This window comes from Myxocyprinus asiaticus, chromosome 41 (assembly GCF_019703515.2).
Source record: "Myxocyprinus asiaticus isolate MX2 ecotype Aquarium Trade chromosome 41, UBuf_Myxa_2, whole genome shotgun sequence".
NCBI classification, from domain to species: domain Eukaryota; kingdom Metazoa; phylum Chordata; class Actinopteri; order Cypriniformes; family Catostomidae; genus Myxocyprinus; species Myxocyprinus asiaticus.
This window is the reverse complement of record NC_059384.1, coordinates 949,479-967,500: the sequence shown is the minus strand read 5'-3', so window position 1 is coordinate 967,500 and position 18,022 is coordinate 949,479. Positions and strand designations below refer to the sequence as shown.

At 38.4% G+C, this 18,022-nt stretch overlaps 1 protein-coding gene across 10 annotated transcripts in view; it reads right to left on the bottom strand.

The window, feature by feature from the left end:
* Positions 1–18,022, bottom strand: part of LOC127431906 (receptor-type tyrosine-protein phosphatase mu-like) — a 359,297-nt gene that overhangs the window by 213,961 nt on the left and 127,314 nt on the right. For all 10 annotated transcript variants that reach the window (XM_051682542.1, XM_051682543.1, XM_051682548.1 and 7 more), the window contains exons 3-5: positions 15,405–15,679; positions 6,868–6,946; positions 2,964–3,085 (exon numbers count right to left, since the gene is read on the bottom strand). In XM_051682542.1, coding sequence (XP_051538502.1) covers positions 2,964–3,085; positions 6,868–6,946; positions 15,405–15,679 — 476 coding nt within the window. The remainder of the gene's footprint in view (positions 1–2,963; positions 3,086–6,867; positions 6,947–15,404; positions 15,680–18,022) is intronic.

The following is an 18,022-nucleotide window of genomic DNA, read 5'->3' as shown; positions in this document are numbered from 1 at the left end:
ATTAGCCCAAATATTTCAGAAGCAAAGGTAAGTGGGGGCGTGTAGAAGTTAGTGAACAAGGGGCGTTCCAACCGTTCTGCAGTCACAGACTCAGTTTGGGTCTTGCAATTAGTGTCTCTATCTCACTTTACTAATGTCAGAGGAATCTCACTAAATCATTATATTGTGTCTTCATTGATAGTACAGAAGAGGTGATTGCTTTAAGAATACAAGTGCAGTATTGATGTTGACTACCACACCTGGAGTCGTGAGTTTGTATCCAGGGCGCTCTGAGTGACTCCAGCCAGGTCTCCTAAGCAACCAAATTGGCCCGGTTGCTAGGGAGGGTAGAGTCACATGGGGTAACCTCCTCGTGGTCACTATAATGTGGAGAATAGCGTGAAGCCTCCACACGTGCTACGTCTCTGCAATAACGCGCTCAACAAGCCACGTGATAAGATGCGCGGATTGACGGTCTCAGACGCGGAGGCAGCTGAGATTCGTCCTCTGCCACCCGGATTGAGGCAAGTCACTACACCACCACAAGGACATAGAGCGCATTGGGAATTGGGCATTCCAAATTGAGGAGAAAAAGGGGAGAAAATCAATGCAGCACAGCGTCCCCTAAAATTTTGTGAGAATGCAGCAATGACGAGTTTAATACATGAACAGATAATCTATATAATTACATCTTGCTCTTTGAGCATTTCAATATTTTAGTGAATAAAAGTGTCAAATATCTCACATCATTATTGCGCTGTTCTGTCAAGTAACGCAATCCACAGTTTTCTTCATGAATATGTCCTTAGAAGACAGTGGACGGGCGGCCCATAAAGCGCCACTAAGGCGCAATGGAAGTCAAAGGCAGATACCTGTACCAGATGTACAGTGGTGTGAAAAAGTGTTTGCCCCCTTTCTGATTTCTTATTTTTTTGCATGTTTGTCACACTTAAATGTTTCAGATCATCAAACAAGTTTAAATATTAGTCAAAGATAACACAAGTAAACACAAAATACAGTTTTTAAATGAAGGTTGTTATTATTAAGGGAAAATAAAATCCAAACCTACATGGCCCTGTGTGAAAAAGTGTTTGCCCCACCTGTTAAAACATAACTTAACTGTGGTTTATCACACCTGAGTTCAATTTCTCTAGCCACACCCAGGCCTGATTACTGCCACACCTGTTCTCAATCAAGAAATCACTTAAATAGGACCTGCCTGACAAAGTGAAGTAGACCAAAAGATCTTCAAAAGCTAGACATCATGCCGAGATCCAAAGAAATTCAGGAACAAATGAGAAAGAAAGTAATTGAGATCTATCAGTCTGGAAAAGGTTATAAAGCCATTTCTAAAGCTTTGGGACTCCAGAGAACCACAGTGAGAGCCATTATCCACAAATGGCAAAACATGGAACAGTGGGGAACCTTCCCAGGAGTGGCCGGCCGACCAAAATTACCCCAAGAGTGCAGCGACGACTCATCCAAGAGGTCACAAAAGACCACACAACAACATCCAAAGAACTGCAGGCCTCACTTGCCTCAGTTAAGGTCAGTGTTCATGACTCCACCATAAGAAAGAGACTGGGCAAAAATGGCCTGCATGGCAGAGTTCCAAGACGAAAACCACTGCTGAGCAAAAAGAACATTAAGGCTCGTCTCATTTTTGCCAGAAAACATCTTGATGATCCCCAAGACTTTTGGGAAAATACTCTGTGGACTGACAAGACAAAAGTTGAACTTTTTGGAAGGTGTGTGTCCCATTACATCTGGCGTAAAAGTAACACCGCATTTCAGAAAAAGAACATCATACCAACAGTAAAATATGGTGGTGGTAGTGTGATGGTCTGGGGCTGTTTTGCTGCTTCAGGACCTGGAAGACTTGCTGTGATAAATGGAACCATGAATTCTGCTGTCTACCAAAAAATCCTGAACGAGAATGTCCGGCCATCTGTTCGTGACCTCAAGCTGAAGCGAACTTGGGTTCTGCAGCAGGACAATGATCCAAAACACACCAGCAAGTCCACCTCTGAATGGCTGAAGAAAAACAAAATGAAGACTTTGGAGTGGCCTAGTCAAAGTCCTGACCTGAATCCTATTGAGATGCTGTGGCATGACCTTAAAAAGGCAGTTCATGCTCGAAAACCCTCCAATGTGGCTGAATTACAACAATTCTGCAAAGATGAGTGGGCCAAAATTCCTCCACAGCGCTGTAAAAGACTCATTGCAAGTTATCGCAAACGCTTGATTGCAGTTGTTGCTGCTAAGGGTGGCCCAACCAGTTATTAGGTTTAGGGGGCAATCACTTTTTCACACAGGGCCATGTAGGTTTGGATTTTGTTTTCCCTTAATAATAACAACCTTCATTTAAAAACTGCATTTTGTGTTTACTTGTGTTATCTTTGACTAATATTTAAACTTGTTTGATGATCTGAAACATTTAAGTGTGACAAACATGCAAAAAAAAAAAGAAATCAGGAAGGGGGCAAACACTTTTTCACACCACTGTATTTCTGTCCCGCCTGGATGCCCGGCTTCTCTATATCACGATATCGACAAATAATTGAAACTGTGATGTTCATGATTGACAGATGTGGAGTCTTCAGTGGCTCGGAGATATATGCGCAGTTATCTGATGTAACGTGTTTATTTCAGCTTTCAGAATCCGAGTTTTGAACTTAGTTAAATATTTTTATTATGAAATGTCACTGTTTGAGTGGTAGTTTGAACAGCTTTGGGAACAACATTTCAGAAACCGAAAACATTCTGTGCTTCCCCACTTTTGAAAAGCACCAGCCGCAACTGGAATACATCCACATTCTTGGAGAGTGTTACTAAAAACACACATGAGCTTAAAAAGAAACCTTAAAAAACATGATTCACTTTTGCCTTTCAGGAAGCCACCAAAGGATGCTTTTGTCAGAGACAAGTAAAGCTAACTCACTAAGTGTTGTTGTGAATATAAATGAATGTATGTCGTGGGTTACCTGTAGCCACAGTTTGTAGTTGACGTGATCTTTGGGTTGTCCGTTAATGGTGCACTGAAATGTGGCCGTCTGTCTGGCGTTCACTTCCACACCTTTAATGTGCAGGAAGTGAGGTGTGTTCACTAACAGAGAGAGAGAACGAGAGAGAGAGAGAGAGAGAGAGAGAGATTCATCAACAATAGCTTCATTCATATGGCATTTTTGTGTGAGAATTACTTTTGTTATTACTTTTCAAAAAAGTAAGCATTGTGATCGTCCTACTGTATAGCAATGGTATCTGAGCATGGTTTTACAAGGTACTTCATGGAATACCTTGGTTTTACCATGTTTTTGGATATGCATTAGGGTTATACCATGGTATGCTACCTTGGAGTACCATGTAAATACCATGGTACAGCAGCAAGAAAAAATACGTAAACCCTTTGGAATTACCAGCATTTCTGTATAAATTTGTCTTAAAATCTGGTTTGAACTTCATCTAAGTTACAATAATGAAAAACACAATCTGTTTTAACTAATAACACACAAATTATTGTATTGTTCTTGTACATACTGAATACATCATTCAAACATTCACAGTGTAGGTTGGAAAAAGTATGTGAACCCCTATGCTAATGATGTCAACAAAAGTTAATTCGAGTCGGGAGTTGGCAAACTTGGCATCCAATTAATGAAACGAGATTGGAGGTGTGGGGTTACAGCTATTTTGACTTCTAAAAAGCACTCAAACATTTTAAGTTTGATATTCACAAGAAGCATCTGCTGATGTGGACCATGCCTCGCAAAAAAGAGATCTCAGAAGACCTACAATCAAGAACTGTTGCTTTGCATAAAGATGGAAAGAAGAGCTTAGATATTCATCTGTCCACAGTTAGATAAACTCCCAATAAATGGTGATGATTTAGTACTATAGGTACTCTCTCTAGAAGTGGCCGTCCAGCCAAGATGACTCAAAGGGAACACCGCAGAACGCTCAATGAGGTAAAAAAAGAACCCTAGAGTGACAGATAAAGACTTGAAGGAATCATTGGAACTGGTTAACATCTCTGTTCATGAGTCTACTATACAGAAAACATTAAACAGGTATGTGTTCATGGCAGGACATCACAAAGGAAGTCGCTGCTTTCCAACAAAAACATTGCTTCATGCCAGAAGTTTGCCAAAGACCACCTTGACACTCCACAACGCTACTGGAAAAATGCTTTGTGGACTGATGAAACTAAGGTTGAATTGTTTGGGAAGAACATGTAGCACTATGTATGGCATAAAAAGGGCACCGCATACCAACATGAAAACATCATCCCACCAGTGAAGTACGGTGGAGGGAGCATCATGATTTGGGGCTGCTTTGCTGCTTTGGGGCCTGGACTGCTTGTCATCATCGAGTGAAAAATGAATTCCTAACTTTATCATGATATCCTACAGGATAATGTCAGGGTGGCTGTGTGCCAGCTGAAGCTCAGTAGAAGTTGGGTGATGCAGCAGGGCAATGACCCTAAACATCAAAGTAAATCCACTACAGAATGGCAGAATGGCAATGGGGTCTGAGGGATCTTCTACCAAAATAGTTTGTTCGGTGCTAGAGAAAAATATTCAAGAATACAGCACAAAAATCAGAGTTGGTGTACACAGCACTGTTGTTTTGCCATGTTGCACGCTAGCAATGATAAGAGGGTGCAACTGTCGTCATGATGTGTAGATGTAAAAGACAGGCTAAATATAGAAAATTACTCAAAAGCTTATCATCGATATTGTGGATTTTTTTAGTGCGATAAATATCGAGATCATTTTATCGCCCAACCCTAGTGATAAACTCCCCAAACATCTTTCATCGTCTCTGTTAAACTACAGTGATTCAATCATTAAATGGATGAACACGCATTCACTCAGCTCTCTGTCCAATCAGGATATTACAGTGTGAGGACAGAACGGATCAGAACCGACTCGAGAGGAAGTGCTCAGATTCAGCTGCAGTTCGAGGGCACTGAGGGATGATTTCCAGACGCAGCACTTACACAGAAGTGTGAGAAAAGGTCATACAGACGAACTAAAGCTAGACAGAGACGTGACACACATCATCCTGAATGAACAAAGTCTCCACTGGCCTTCAAAATGGAGCAAAACCACATTCAGATTATTTTAGCAACTGAACCATCAACAGAAAGGCAGAATTGTGAATATATAATGAAAGTTCATGCTGATCAAACATTATTTTCATTAGTTCCTCAAGTTGATTTAGAGATCTGAACCACTTTGCAGCAGGAAGTTAAACCTGTTCTGTAATGTCTAGATTTATAGATCTATAACGAGCTTGATCAAAACTGATTGAACTGTAAGAAATACTATCATCATTAAATGTTATCTAAAACACAATTAACGTATTTTTAACTGTGTTAAACACATTTTTTCTAAGTGAAGCTAAATATTTAGAAGAAAATAACTTGTGTGGGACATAATTTTATCCATCAGGAGTTGATTGGATGGTGAAATGTTAGGCAGTGATATAAGGGTTATTGTTATTTTACTCCACTTAAACAGCCTTGATTGCATTAGAAGAAAACTTGTTTCAATGGTGGGGCAAACTATTTAATTTTGAATAAAAATTAAGATTTTTGTTGAGAATAACGTGCACTAACGTGACGTAACACGACACGAGAAAGTTTATTTAGTCAGTTTTGATATCATGTTGACTTTTAGCACTTTTTTGGAGACTTTTTCCAAATTTATATGGTATTGTCAGGGCTTGGTCACAATGCCCCATATAAAATTTCATGTCAATACGACAAAGCGTTAATGAGATACAGCCTCAGATCCGTATTGACAACTTGCCATATAATTCGTTTATGACTTACACGAGAACAGTTTGGTCTATCAAAAAGCTTTTCATAACGTTTTCCATCATTAAAGTCCCTAGATGATACACTGCAAATTTCATGCGACCCGTTAGGATTCAGCATGACCCAAGGAATCAAAAAGAAACACAAAGTATTTTGTTTGTAGTTACGGTTCAAAAGTTATAGGCCAAAACATGTGTGAAATTTTGAACAGTTGGTGGCGCTAGAGGGTTTGAGTTAAAGAGCCCAAATTTGGGGCAGTTGCATTTGAGAGTGTCCTCTGTCATTGTGCCAAATTTCATAACTTTCCTAAGTACGGTTCTCTATGGGCTGCCATAGACTTCAAGAGAGGAATAATAAGAAGTCCAACACTAACGGATACAATAAATGGCTCAGTTTCGATTCCATGTTGATTTTAAAGAGGTGAAAAATGACACAACTGACTTCCAGTAATTTCCAAAAAAACATATCATTTTGAGTTTTGTATAATAGGCTTATTGAACAAATTCAAGCAGCATTCACAACTCATTTTACTTTTGAAATGTGATGTATGTTTGAGTGAAACAGATAATATTAATCATTCACAGTCCAAACAGGAACATTTATTAAGAAGGTAAATAGGGTTAATTCTGATGTCATTTGGACTTTTAAAAGGTGCATAAAAACATCAAACAGACATGGTAACTAACAGTAGTTTACAATACACACACATACACAGTTTTGAGCTTTATGTAATATGTTAACACAATATTATGCTGGCTGGTGGTGTTTGGCTGTGTCTATGAGTGACACTAAAGCGCCTTATGAATTACAGAGTGTTTCAGTAATTAGTAAAGTTCAAACACAGGGATGCACAACAGCTGTGAGGATGTTTGCAGTGTTTTAGTCAGTGTGTTTGTGAAAGCTACAGGACCCTGTGTTTTCAACTGCTTTCAAAGAAAACATGCAGGACGTGTCTCTCGTTCTGTGTGTCAGCAGGAGATAGTGAAGCTGTTTCACACAGTTTGAGCTCTAAGCATGCTGTTGACCACCTGTTAACATGCTTCTGTGGTTATTATGGTGAGACTTACTGCACTGATGCCCCTGACGAGAGATTCCTTTGATAGCCAACAAACCCCGTTCACCTGACGTCACAACTTCAAACACCAGCTGAAGAGAGAGAGAGAGAGAGAGAGAGAGAGAGATAAAGGGTTAATACAACTATCTGGTACAAACAATTTTTAAACAAGTGTCAAAGGATAGGTCACAATAGATCAGGGTTTGACCTTAACTGAGAGTCACAATGCCTCATCGTTCAAAATAGACAGAAGAGACACATTGTTTTAGACTTTTAAGGTATATAATGGTGATTCTGATGGAACATGGTACATGGACATGGTCCAGGTCACATTTCAGCCAAATATCAAAAGAAAAAATAATGAAACTATATTTTGCATAAGTATACCTGCTTCGTCCCATAACCTTCTTAAGGCCGATTTATACTTCTGCGTCAAACCTACACTGTAGCCCCGATGCGCATTTCTCTAAAAATTTAACTATGTGTCGCGTCTACTCAGACCACAACAGCGGTGATTGGTCCACTTGGTAACCAAAGACTGACCCCCAGGATGATTAAAAAAAAAAAAAAAAAAAAAAAAAAAAAAAGAAAGATATCTGAGGTAGCTTCACATTTTCTCCAAGATTATAAGAAGATCTATGAATCATATCACATTGTATTTGGGCTCGTTTTAATCTGGAGCTTCTGCTGTTTTTATCATCTGTTTGTGTTTCATGTAACAAGTTAAAATGCATAAAAAAAATTATGTTTACAACTTATAAACTCTGTCACTCAATATACAGTATATCTGGACTGTGAGTGAAACAATATGCTTGTTGTATTCTACTTGTTGAGACCTTTGTACTTGTTCGATGTCTGTATGATTTTTGGACTGTATGTTTGTGTACATTAAAAAAATCACATTACATATGTTATGAAAACAAAACGCTTCTAATTTGTCAGCACATTAAAAACACTGCTTAATAGTTGGTTATTAATTACAAAATATTTTTCTCTCTGCATAGCAGACAACATATATAATAAATAATATATACCTAAATTTTGTGTCAAAATAAGTCTCAAAAAGATTTTAAATCTAGAAATGATTAGTGCAAATGCATTTGTTCTCATACTGTCCTGCCGGATTCCCACAAGTTCTGTGGTAGAGTCATGTTTCCATGTTTGTTGTCATGTATGTGTGGCACTCTTGTGACTGTGACTTTTGCTCTGACCTCCTTTTCCAGTGAGGAAAACAACAGGTTAAAATGTGCTCGGCCCTTCCTACACGATCACATTACTGACACAAACAGCATTTACAACATGACCCTCCGGTGCTGGAGTTCTTCACTTCCTGTGATCCTCCTTTTTATGTAAGAAATGTCTTGTATTTGTATCTGTGTTTACAATATGATCGCTGACACATGGAGTCTTCATCTCATGTGAGTGCAAAAAAATTAATAATAATCACTGAGCACACCATCCGTTAAGGACATACACTATATGGCCAAAACCTTAATGTTCCTTTATGTAATGGCTTGGGCTTTGTGTGCTTCCAAATTTGTGGCAACTGTTTGGAGATAGCCCTTTACTGTTCCAGCATGACAATGCCCCTGTGAACAAAGTGAGGTCCATAAAGAAATGGCTTACTGTGTCTGGCGTGGAATAAATTGACTGGCCTGCACAAAGCCCAGACCTGAACCCCACTGATCACTTTTGGGGTGAACTGTAACAGCAACTGTAAGTCAGGCCCCATCGACCAACATCAGTTCCTGACCTCACTGATAGCCTTGTGTCGAATGAGAGCAAATCCCTGCGGCCATGTTACTACATGCAGTATAGTGGAAAGCCTTTCCAAAAGAGTGGAAGCTGTTATTACAGCAAAGGGGGAAATTGATGCCTAAGTTTTTGAAATCAAATTTTCATCAAGCACATATGGTGTCCAAAAACTTTTGGCCATATAGTGTATAAAGACTTGTAGAGATGCTCCAGTGGTTTAGCAGGTCAAATGTCCTGATATCATCACAGGACGGGTGCAAAACACAACACTGCAGAAATGTGAGTGTGACAGCACAGATTAACCACTCTGCTTGCTGAATGCAAAACAGTAAGATAGTAGAGTTATGAGGGCGTGGAAATCTCTATTTAGGATAATAATACGCACTGTAAACAAAGCAACTGCCATTTATGGAAATTACAGGATAATTCTGCAGAATTGCCACTATTGCCAGCATGCGTTATTTGTGCTCCTGCTGAGGTGGATGGCAAAAATATCTAAACTAGTGATGATACGATTTCTCCCTCAGCTGACTCAATACTTGTGGGTTTTGTCCGGTAGATAGAAGTCCTTACTGAATGTGGAGGTAACTTGATGTTTTGGTATTGTACTGTCAAATGGTAATACCATGGCACTGACTGATTCATATACCATGCTATTTACTTGGTACTCCAAGGTACTTTAAAGAAAACCATGGTATTATGTCACATGTTTCTTTTTAAAAACATGGTTTTACCAAGGTAAATGTAAAAAAAAAACATGGTATTTCCATGGTACATGTTTATAAAAAAAAAAATACAAAAAAAAAACATGTCATTTTCATGGTACACGTCAAATGGTATTTCCATGGTACATGTCCAAAAAAAAAAAAAAAAAAAAAGTATTTCCATGGTAAGTATAAAAAAAAGAAAAACATGGTATTTCCTAGGTACATGTAAAAACACCATAGTATTATAATGGTACATGTCCATGTCCAAACAAAACATGGCATTTCCATGGTACATGTCCAAAAAAAAAACAAAAAAAAAAGTATTTCCAAGGTACATGTAAAAAAAAAAAAACATGGTATTATAATGGTACATGTCCAAAAAAAACATTTCATTTCCATGGTAGGTTAAAAAATGGTATTACCATGGTACATCTCCCCAAAACATGGTATTTCCATGGTACATGTTAAAAAACATGATATTACCATGGTAAAGCTCCACAAAACATGGTATTTCCATGGTACATGTTAAAAAACATGATATTACCATGGTAAAGCTCCACAAAACATGGTATTTACATGGTACATGTTAAACATTGTATTTCCATGGTACATGTCCAAAAAACATACAACCCCAATTCCGAAAAAGTTGGGACAGTACGAAAAATGCTAATAAAAACAAAAATGGGTGATTTGTAAATTATATTCACCCTTTTCTATGTTGAAAGCACCACAACTACACATTATATTATGTTTTACCCTCATTGATTTGAAAATGTACAGTAATTTCAAATCAGATGATTGCAGCACACTCCAAAAAAGTTGAGACGGGGCAATTTAAGACTAATAACAATTTGACGAGTTGAAATAACAAGGTGATGTGAAACAGGAGATGTTAAACAGGTGAGGCAATTGTGTCAAAGTACTGTACACTGTATAAGGAGCCTCCAAAAGTTGTAGTGCTTTCAATATAGCAAAGGGTGAATATAATTTACATATCCCTCATTTTTGTTTTTAGTAGCATTTTTCATACTGTCCCAACTTTTTTGGAATTGGGGTTGTAGCATTTCCATGGTACATGTCCAAAAAACTTGGTATTACCATGGTACATGTCCAAGAAACATGGGATTTCCATGGTACATGTCCAAGAAACATGGTATTTCCATGGTACATGTCCAAGAAACATGGTATTTCCATGGTACATATCCAAGAAACATGGTATTTCCATGGTACATGTCCAAGAAACATGGTATTTCCATGGTACATATCCAAAAAACATGGTATTTCCATGGTACATATCCAAAAAACATGGTATTTCCATGGTACATGTCCAAGAAACATGGTATTTCCATGGTACATATCCAAAAAACATGGTATTTCCATGGTACATGTTAAAGAAATATGGCATTTCCATGGTACATGTCCAAGAAACATGGTATTTCCATGGTACATATCCAAAAAACATGGTATTTCCATGGTACATATCCAAGAAACATGGTATTTCCATGGTACATGTCCAAGAAACATGGTATTTCCATGGTACATATCCAAAAAACATGGTATTTCCATGGTACATGTTAAAGAAATATGGCATTTCCATGGTACATGTCCAAAAAAACATGGTATTTCCATGGTACATGTCCAAGAAACATGGTATTTCCATGGAACATGTCCAAAAAAACATGGTATTTCCATGGTACATGTCCAAGAAACATGGTATTTCCATGGTACATGTCCAAAAAAACATGGTATTTCCATGGTACATGTCCAAGAAACATGGTATTTCCATGGAACATGTCTAAGTAACATGGTATTTCTATGGTACATGAACATGGTATTTCCATGGTACATGTCCAAGAAACATGGTATTTCCATGGTACATGTCCAAAAAACATGGTATTTCCATGGTACATGTCCAAGAAATATGGTATTTCCATGGTACTTTGATATATACTTTGGTTCTGAAAGATTGTCATATTCATATACAATGGTAATTACATGGTACTCCAAGTTCTTTCAAACAATACCATAGTATTGCCATTTACATGTTTGAAAAACCATGGTAATACCAGTACTTTTCAAATGTTTTCTAACGTTACATGAGTTCTTCCTTAGAAACATTACTATCACTCCCAGAATTCCCTCCTGGCATCTGTTTACAGATATTTAATATTGTCTGGTTGTAAACGTTCCTCAGGAGAATCTAAACAAGTCAGTAAATGTGTCCTGAACAAAAGGTCAATCAAATGAATCATTAGCAGCAGATAACACTGTCCGAATGGCATCACTTTATTATCTAATTGATTTTCATTCTGCTTTTGTTTAACAGGCGGTTGCGAGCAACCAGGCCTCTAATTACAGTTTTATAACACTCGTGTAAGAGACGCTATGAGCGTGATTAAGTGATGACGTTCTGAACACCGATCCTCTGGGCTTTACATCGCTATTAATTGATTGTTTTCATTGGTTGAATTCATAATCTCATTAAAAAGCTGAAGTGTGCTATAAAATCGTGCCTCAACAGTTCTATTCAAACTAGTTTTCTCTGAGGAAGTTTGGTATATTTGTGTTTACCGCATTTCTTTGGTGCTAATTCATCATGGATTAATTTGTGGGTAAATTGCTTTGGTAGTTCAAACTATTGTTTTTGTTTTGTATTTCTTTCAACAGATTTGATGCATTCAAGCCTGAATTTTTTTTTAAAGTTTGTTAAATAGATTTTCTAAGTACTTTTCTGGAGTAATTTTCAAAAGACGCATCTGTTTATCAGTCAACTATTTTCAGAGACACCAAACTGCCAAACTACTGTTTTTATTACCATCTCCATACCGCTGGAACAAAGCAGAGGTCAAAGTTCAAGCTATTATGAATCGTTTGCTCTAAACGGTTTCTGCAGCCCACAGCATTCATCAAAGATCGACAAAATATCCTCCCTGTCACCTGTGATTGTATTCCAGGTGTGTTAAAAATATCTATCAAACAATGTCACCAGAGATAGTGTAGGATGAAGGTGTGGCAACTACCATATTCAAATGACACAATATAATCAATTAAAAAAAAAATTTAAAAAAAAGAGCGAAATAAAACCCCAATGCAATTAGAGATGGCCGCGTTCTCTCGTTGTGAACTAGAAGAAAAACACAACAGGAGACGAGAGAAGACACAAACCACAAACCCTATCATTACAAAATAAGAGAGTAATTTCTGTGCACCAGGTGGTTTCATCTCGACAAGCTCTTATGATACAGTGCAATTACAAAAACCTGTAATTAGCCTAGCACTGCTAATTAGCTCCAACACTGTAGATTAGAGTTTGCATTGTTAATCTCAGCTGGTATTAAGAAGTCACGGTGGCATTCTGCAGCACCGCACTGCTGCGCACTGTTTCAGGGACGGCAGGATAAAGACAGTGAGACAGATGGTGGGTATTTCTCTCAGGACTGCTGGATGCTTTTGTTGTCCGACGGGCTCTCGTGGGAGAGTTGCGCATTTGATAATCGTGTCTGAGCATTAGGGTTAGTTGTTAGCATGAGGATGTTCCCTCAAAATACGTGATGTTGATGTGGACTGCTTCTGCAGTGTGTGACAGAAGAGTCTGACAACTACACAAGTCTTCAACTATAATACTATGGGTAAATATGCTAATAGGTGTGAAGTGTGTACTCATTGGAAAGAAAAAAATAATACATGAAATCTCTCTAATATTTCAATTGTTTCTCCAAGACAGCAAAAATATAGAGTAGAGAGAAATGTAGAAGTCTCCTGTGTTTTCGATGTCTCTCCTGAGAAAAAGACTTGAAGAATTTTTACAGAAGAGATCGCAACAATGTCTCAAACTGTCCTCAGATTTGCCAAGATACCAAAGTTTGCAATCAAAGTCAGAGATCTCAATATAACTTCAAACATTTCTCAGCCAGTTCTGACAAGAGCTCTATACTCTTTCTGGATGTCAACAATTAACTAATTTGTGTCATTTTTTTTAAATTTTTTTTTTAGGCAAAAGGATTTTTAGGAAAAACATCTGAGACAAAGTTGAAACTAACTGACCTCCAGAGCAATGGAAGAGCTAGCTAGTAATTTTTTTATGTTGAAATACATTTTATATGAATATGGATGGATGAATGGATGGATGGACAGACGGATGGACGGACGATAGAACAATGGATGGGTGGATGGGTGGATGGATGATAGAACGATGGATGGATGGATGATTGATAGAACGATGGATGGATGGATGATAGGTAGAACGATGGACGATGGATGGGTGGATGATAATAGAATGATGGATGGATGGATGGATGATTGATAGAACGATGGACGGATGGATGGATGTATGGATGATAAAACGATGGATGGATGGAGGGAAGGGTGGATGGATGATAGATAGAACAATGGATGGATGGATGGATGGATAGATGTTTGATAGAAGATGGACGGATGGAAGGATGGATGGATGATAGAATGATGGACGATAGATGGGTGGATGGATGGATGATTGATAGAACAATGGATGGATGGATGGATGATAGAACGATGGACAGATGGATGGATGATAGAACGATGGACGGATGGATGGATGATAGAACGATGGACGGATGGATGGATGGATGATAGAACGATGGATGGATGGATGGATTAATGATGATAGATAGAATGATGGATGGATGATAGATAGAAAGATGGATGGATAGATGGGTTGATGGATGATAGATAGAACGATAGATGGATGATGATGGATGACTGATAGAACGATGGACGGATGGATGGGTGGATGATGATAGAATGATGGATGGATGGATGATAGATAGAATGATGGATGGAGGGATGGATGATAGAACGAGGGATGGATGGATAGATGATAGATAGAATGATGGATGGATAGATGGATGATAGATAGAACGATGGATGGATAGATGGATGGATCTCAAAAACAAAAATATATACACTACCTAAACCATTTGCTTACATGATGTCTACCAAAAGTCAAATTAACAATATGACGAGAGAATAAGAGCCTGAAACAGGAAGTTATCTTGAGCATTATCACAGAGGACTTTGAAACTCTCTGTTCTACCCAGTTTATTTCCAAACGTGGCTCTTGTCACTCTATTTGTGACCAAATGTTAATTCCTTGTGGTGTCCTAAAAAATATCATTTTTATCCACAAATGCCCTCACATCACGATGCTCTTAAACACAATGACTTAATGTTTGCTCAACATCAAACATCAATTGCTTCAGGAACTCCAAGTAGATCAGTACAAACCAAAAACCATTTCTAAAGTCAATGGGGGAGCATTTTCTCAATTGCAATGTCCTGTCTTAATCAAGGTGAAGTCCCACTAAGGAGGAAGCTGCTTTAATCTGGCAGGTGTCGAGATGTTGAGCCACTTTGCTGGTTCGTGTTACAAGCGCAAAGGAAACGGAATTAATTAGCGAGATACACTGCAGTGTTTGATAACAAAAGAACCCGCACGTCACTCTTGGAAACTAAATTAAATTACGACAAAAGACAGTAGAAAGGCCTTTTTTGAAAAGCATTGCAGGGGTTTTGCTCCGTTTCAAGTCAAGGCTGCAAACAGCTATGTGGGTTTTTCCAACAGCAGATATAAATAAGCAGACACAGTAATTGGTTGATAATCAAAATTGACAAATATCAATAGATATTTACTGGCTTAGCCGATATATATCGTCTATCACCCCTGATAGCTATAGCAATTTAAATAACCTCGTAGAGAGAGAATTATACAATCCATCTTAAGATACAAAGAGAATTGCAGAGGTTTATCACAAGTTTTACATTGATGAGCAATCAGTTCAGAATTCAAAAATATCACCTGATAATATAACTTGATTTAATCAGGGTGACATTAAACAATTAGGGTGACAAAATTAAACTGAACATACATTTAATTAATATACACTAATAAAGCTAAAAAACATCAGCTATATTTTATATAACTGAATTACTGTCTCGCTACTGGAAAATGTGGATAAGTAGTAGTGACACTGGAGTACATTGTAGATACAGAGTATGAAATGTAACTGACCAAATGTATCATTCAGATGCTCTCAAAAAACGCTGTTGTTACCTGGTAGAAATTGGGCCAGAAGGTGCTGATGGCGAGCTCCACCTGCTGCCATTTCTGAAGCGCCGGTCCTGATGAGTTCCACACCGGGATGCCCAGAGGACTGTTATTCTCTTTAACATAGATGTAGAGCTGTCCGGGGCTCGAACCCTCTCGACTGGCGCCATAATACTGAAATATGACGCAGTGCGTGTCGTTCTCTTTGAACTGAGGGACATAGAGCTGGGCCTTCTGTCCAGGGAATTTTCCAGAAGTGTTCGCCATCATGAACGCCGAACCTGAAGATATGAGAGAAACATTACTAAGGTAAAATACCAATGTGGAAACTCTGACAGAATATGTACAAAGTGAAGATAAATATACAATATATAGATATTTTATTACGTTGCAAGTGACGAGTCCAGTTATTATTTTGAACTTTGAATTCACTTTTGAGTGAAAATTACTTAATAATGAGCCAAAAAGGGGAGCCTGGGTAGCTCAGCGAGTACTGACGATTTCTACCACCCCTGGAGTCGCTAGTTCGAATCCAGGGTGTGCTGAGTGACTCCAGCCAGGTCTCCTAAGCAACCAAATTGGCCCGGTTGCTAGGGAGGGTAGAGTCACATGGGGTAACCTCCTCGTGGTCGCTATAATGTGGTTCTCGCACTTGGTGGGGCACGTGGTGAGTTGTGCATGGTGACTCGCCTCAGTCCGGGTGGTGGAGGACAAATCTCAGTTGCCTCCACGTCCGAGACCGTCAATCTGCGCATCTTATCACGTGGCTCGTTGAGCGCGTTACCGCGGAGACGTAGCGCGTGTGGAGGCTTCACACTATTCTCCGCGGTAACGCGCTCAACGAGCCACGTGATAAGATGCGCAGATTGACGGTCTCAGACGTGGAGGCAACTGAGATTCGTCCTCCGCCACCCGGACTGAGGAGAGTCACTACGCCACCACGAGGACTTAGAGCACATTGGGAATTGGGCACTCCAAATTGGGGCAGAAATAGTAAGAGTATGTTAGTAAAGTTGGGCGATATAAGCAAAAATGTATACGTGTGATATTCTTGGCATTATCACGATAAACATATTTTATGTGTATACTGTATTTATTAGCAAGATCTTCCTCATTTAATCTTGGGGTTGCCTTAGCCAGGTATTTTATTTTTTTATTTACCGAATTTAAAACAGTGCATCTGGCAGTGTCCGTCATTTTTACAGTAAAAATAAATAAAAAAAGTCCTTTATGAGTCATGGAATACAACTAGTGCATCAGTTTTCATTTTTACAATCTCTATGTGTCTCCACTCAAAAAGGGACCTTTTAACCCAAAAATAACTACTAATAACTAATAATTTAAAAAAAATACAATGATAGTATGATGATTTTTTGTAGCACACCCTTTGATTGGAATGCACTTCACCTACCATGAGGCAGCATTTTGTATAACCATAATAGTAGCCAAAAAAAATAAATAGTAAAAACGTCCACGCCGAACACTGAAAAGCTAATCTATTCATGTAGCTTTGGTGCAAAGGATCAAAAAAATTAAATCCAAGGAAAGAAAAGGCTTGCAAGAAATCCCAACGGTGCCTCCAGTTTCTGCACTGAGCATTTTGGCACTTTTTGTATTTATTTATTTATTTATTTGGCTTCTTAAAACATATTCTGGAAATGTTTTCCTATGGACACTGTGTGCAAGCTTTTTCTTTCCTTGCAAAACCATTATAGAAATGATACTCGAAAATGTTTACCAGTTGACACCATTATAAGGATTTAACCAGTATATCACCCATCCCATTATTATGCTATTTTGAACATAACCTGTCTGTGAAGAAGGTAGAAACACAGTCACAGACAGGTACAGAATGAATTCTTTCCATGGTAACATGAATGATGCAGTAACAGCACACAGACGCTGTCAGTCCATTTGTGCTGTGGTTCAGAACCGGTTCAACTAGAAAAGAGCCCTGAAGAGGGTACGGATCAATAATACGATATCACATCAAAGCTGTAAGTCCTTCATTCTGTCTGTGTTCAACAGTAAGAGCCATTAAAACACACTTCTGTGTCCATTTGTGCCTTTTAAAACTCTAATCATCAAGATGAGCAATCTGAAAATTTCGGAAATAAAGTCTGATGCTAGCTCCAAGAAATTATAAATAACTTTAGATTTTCTTTAAGCCCTGATTTTCCGAGTAGGGGGCGTGTCAATTAAAGAATCATTGTAGAGTCTAGTTAGCACTGATCATTAATAAGCTGTAATTGTAAATGTTGACTACAATTTAGTTGGTTCACATTTTGTGTACTGTTGTAAAAGAGATTCAAATCTCAATTAGACTAACTTGGTTAAATAAAGTTTTAAATAGGGCTCTCAATCGAAATAATTACATGGTATGCTGAGTTAATTGCACTTAATTGCACATACAGGTCTCCAGACTGCGACTAAAATGGTTGCAAATGCGACCATAAATAAAAGATCGCGACAATAATTTAATATGTAGTCGCCATTGGTAACAGTCGGGATGTGCTTTCATATGCAGTTTCATCAGATATCATCTTGTGTGTTATTGAATACATTGTTAGAGCGCCAGTGTGTCTTGCACCACTTTTCACCCTTTCTGTTGATGATACGAGCTT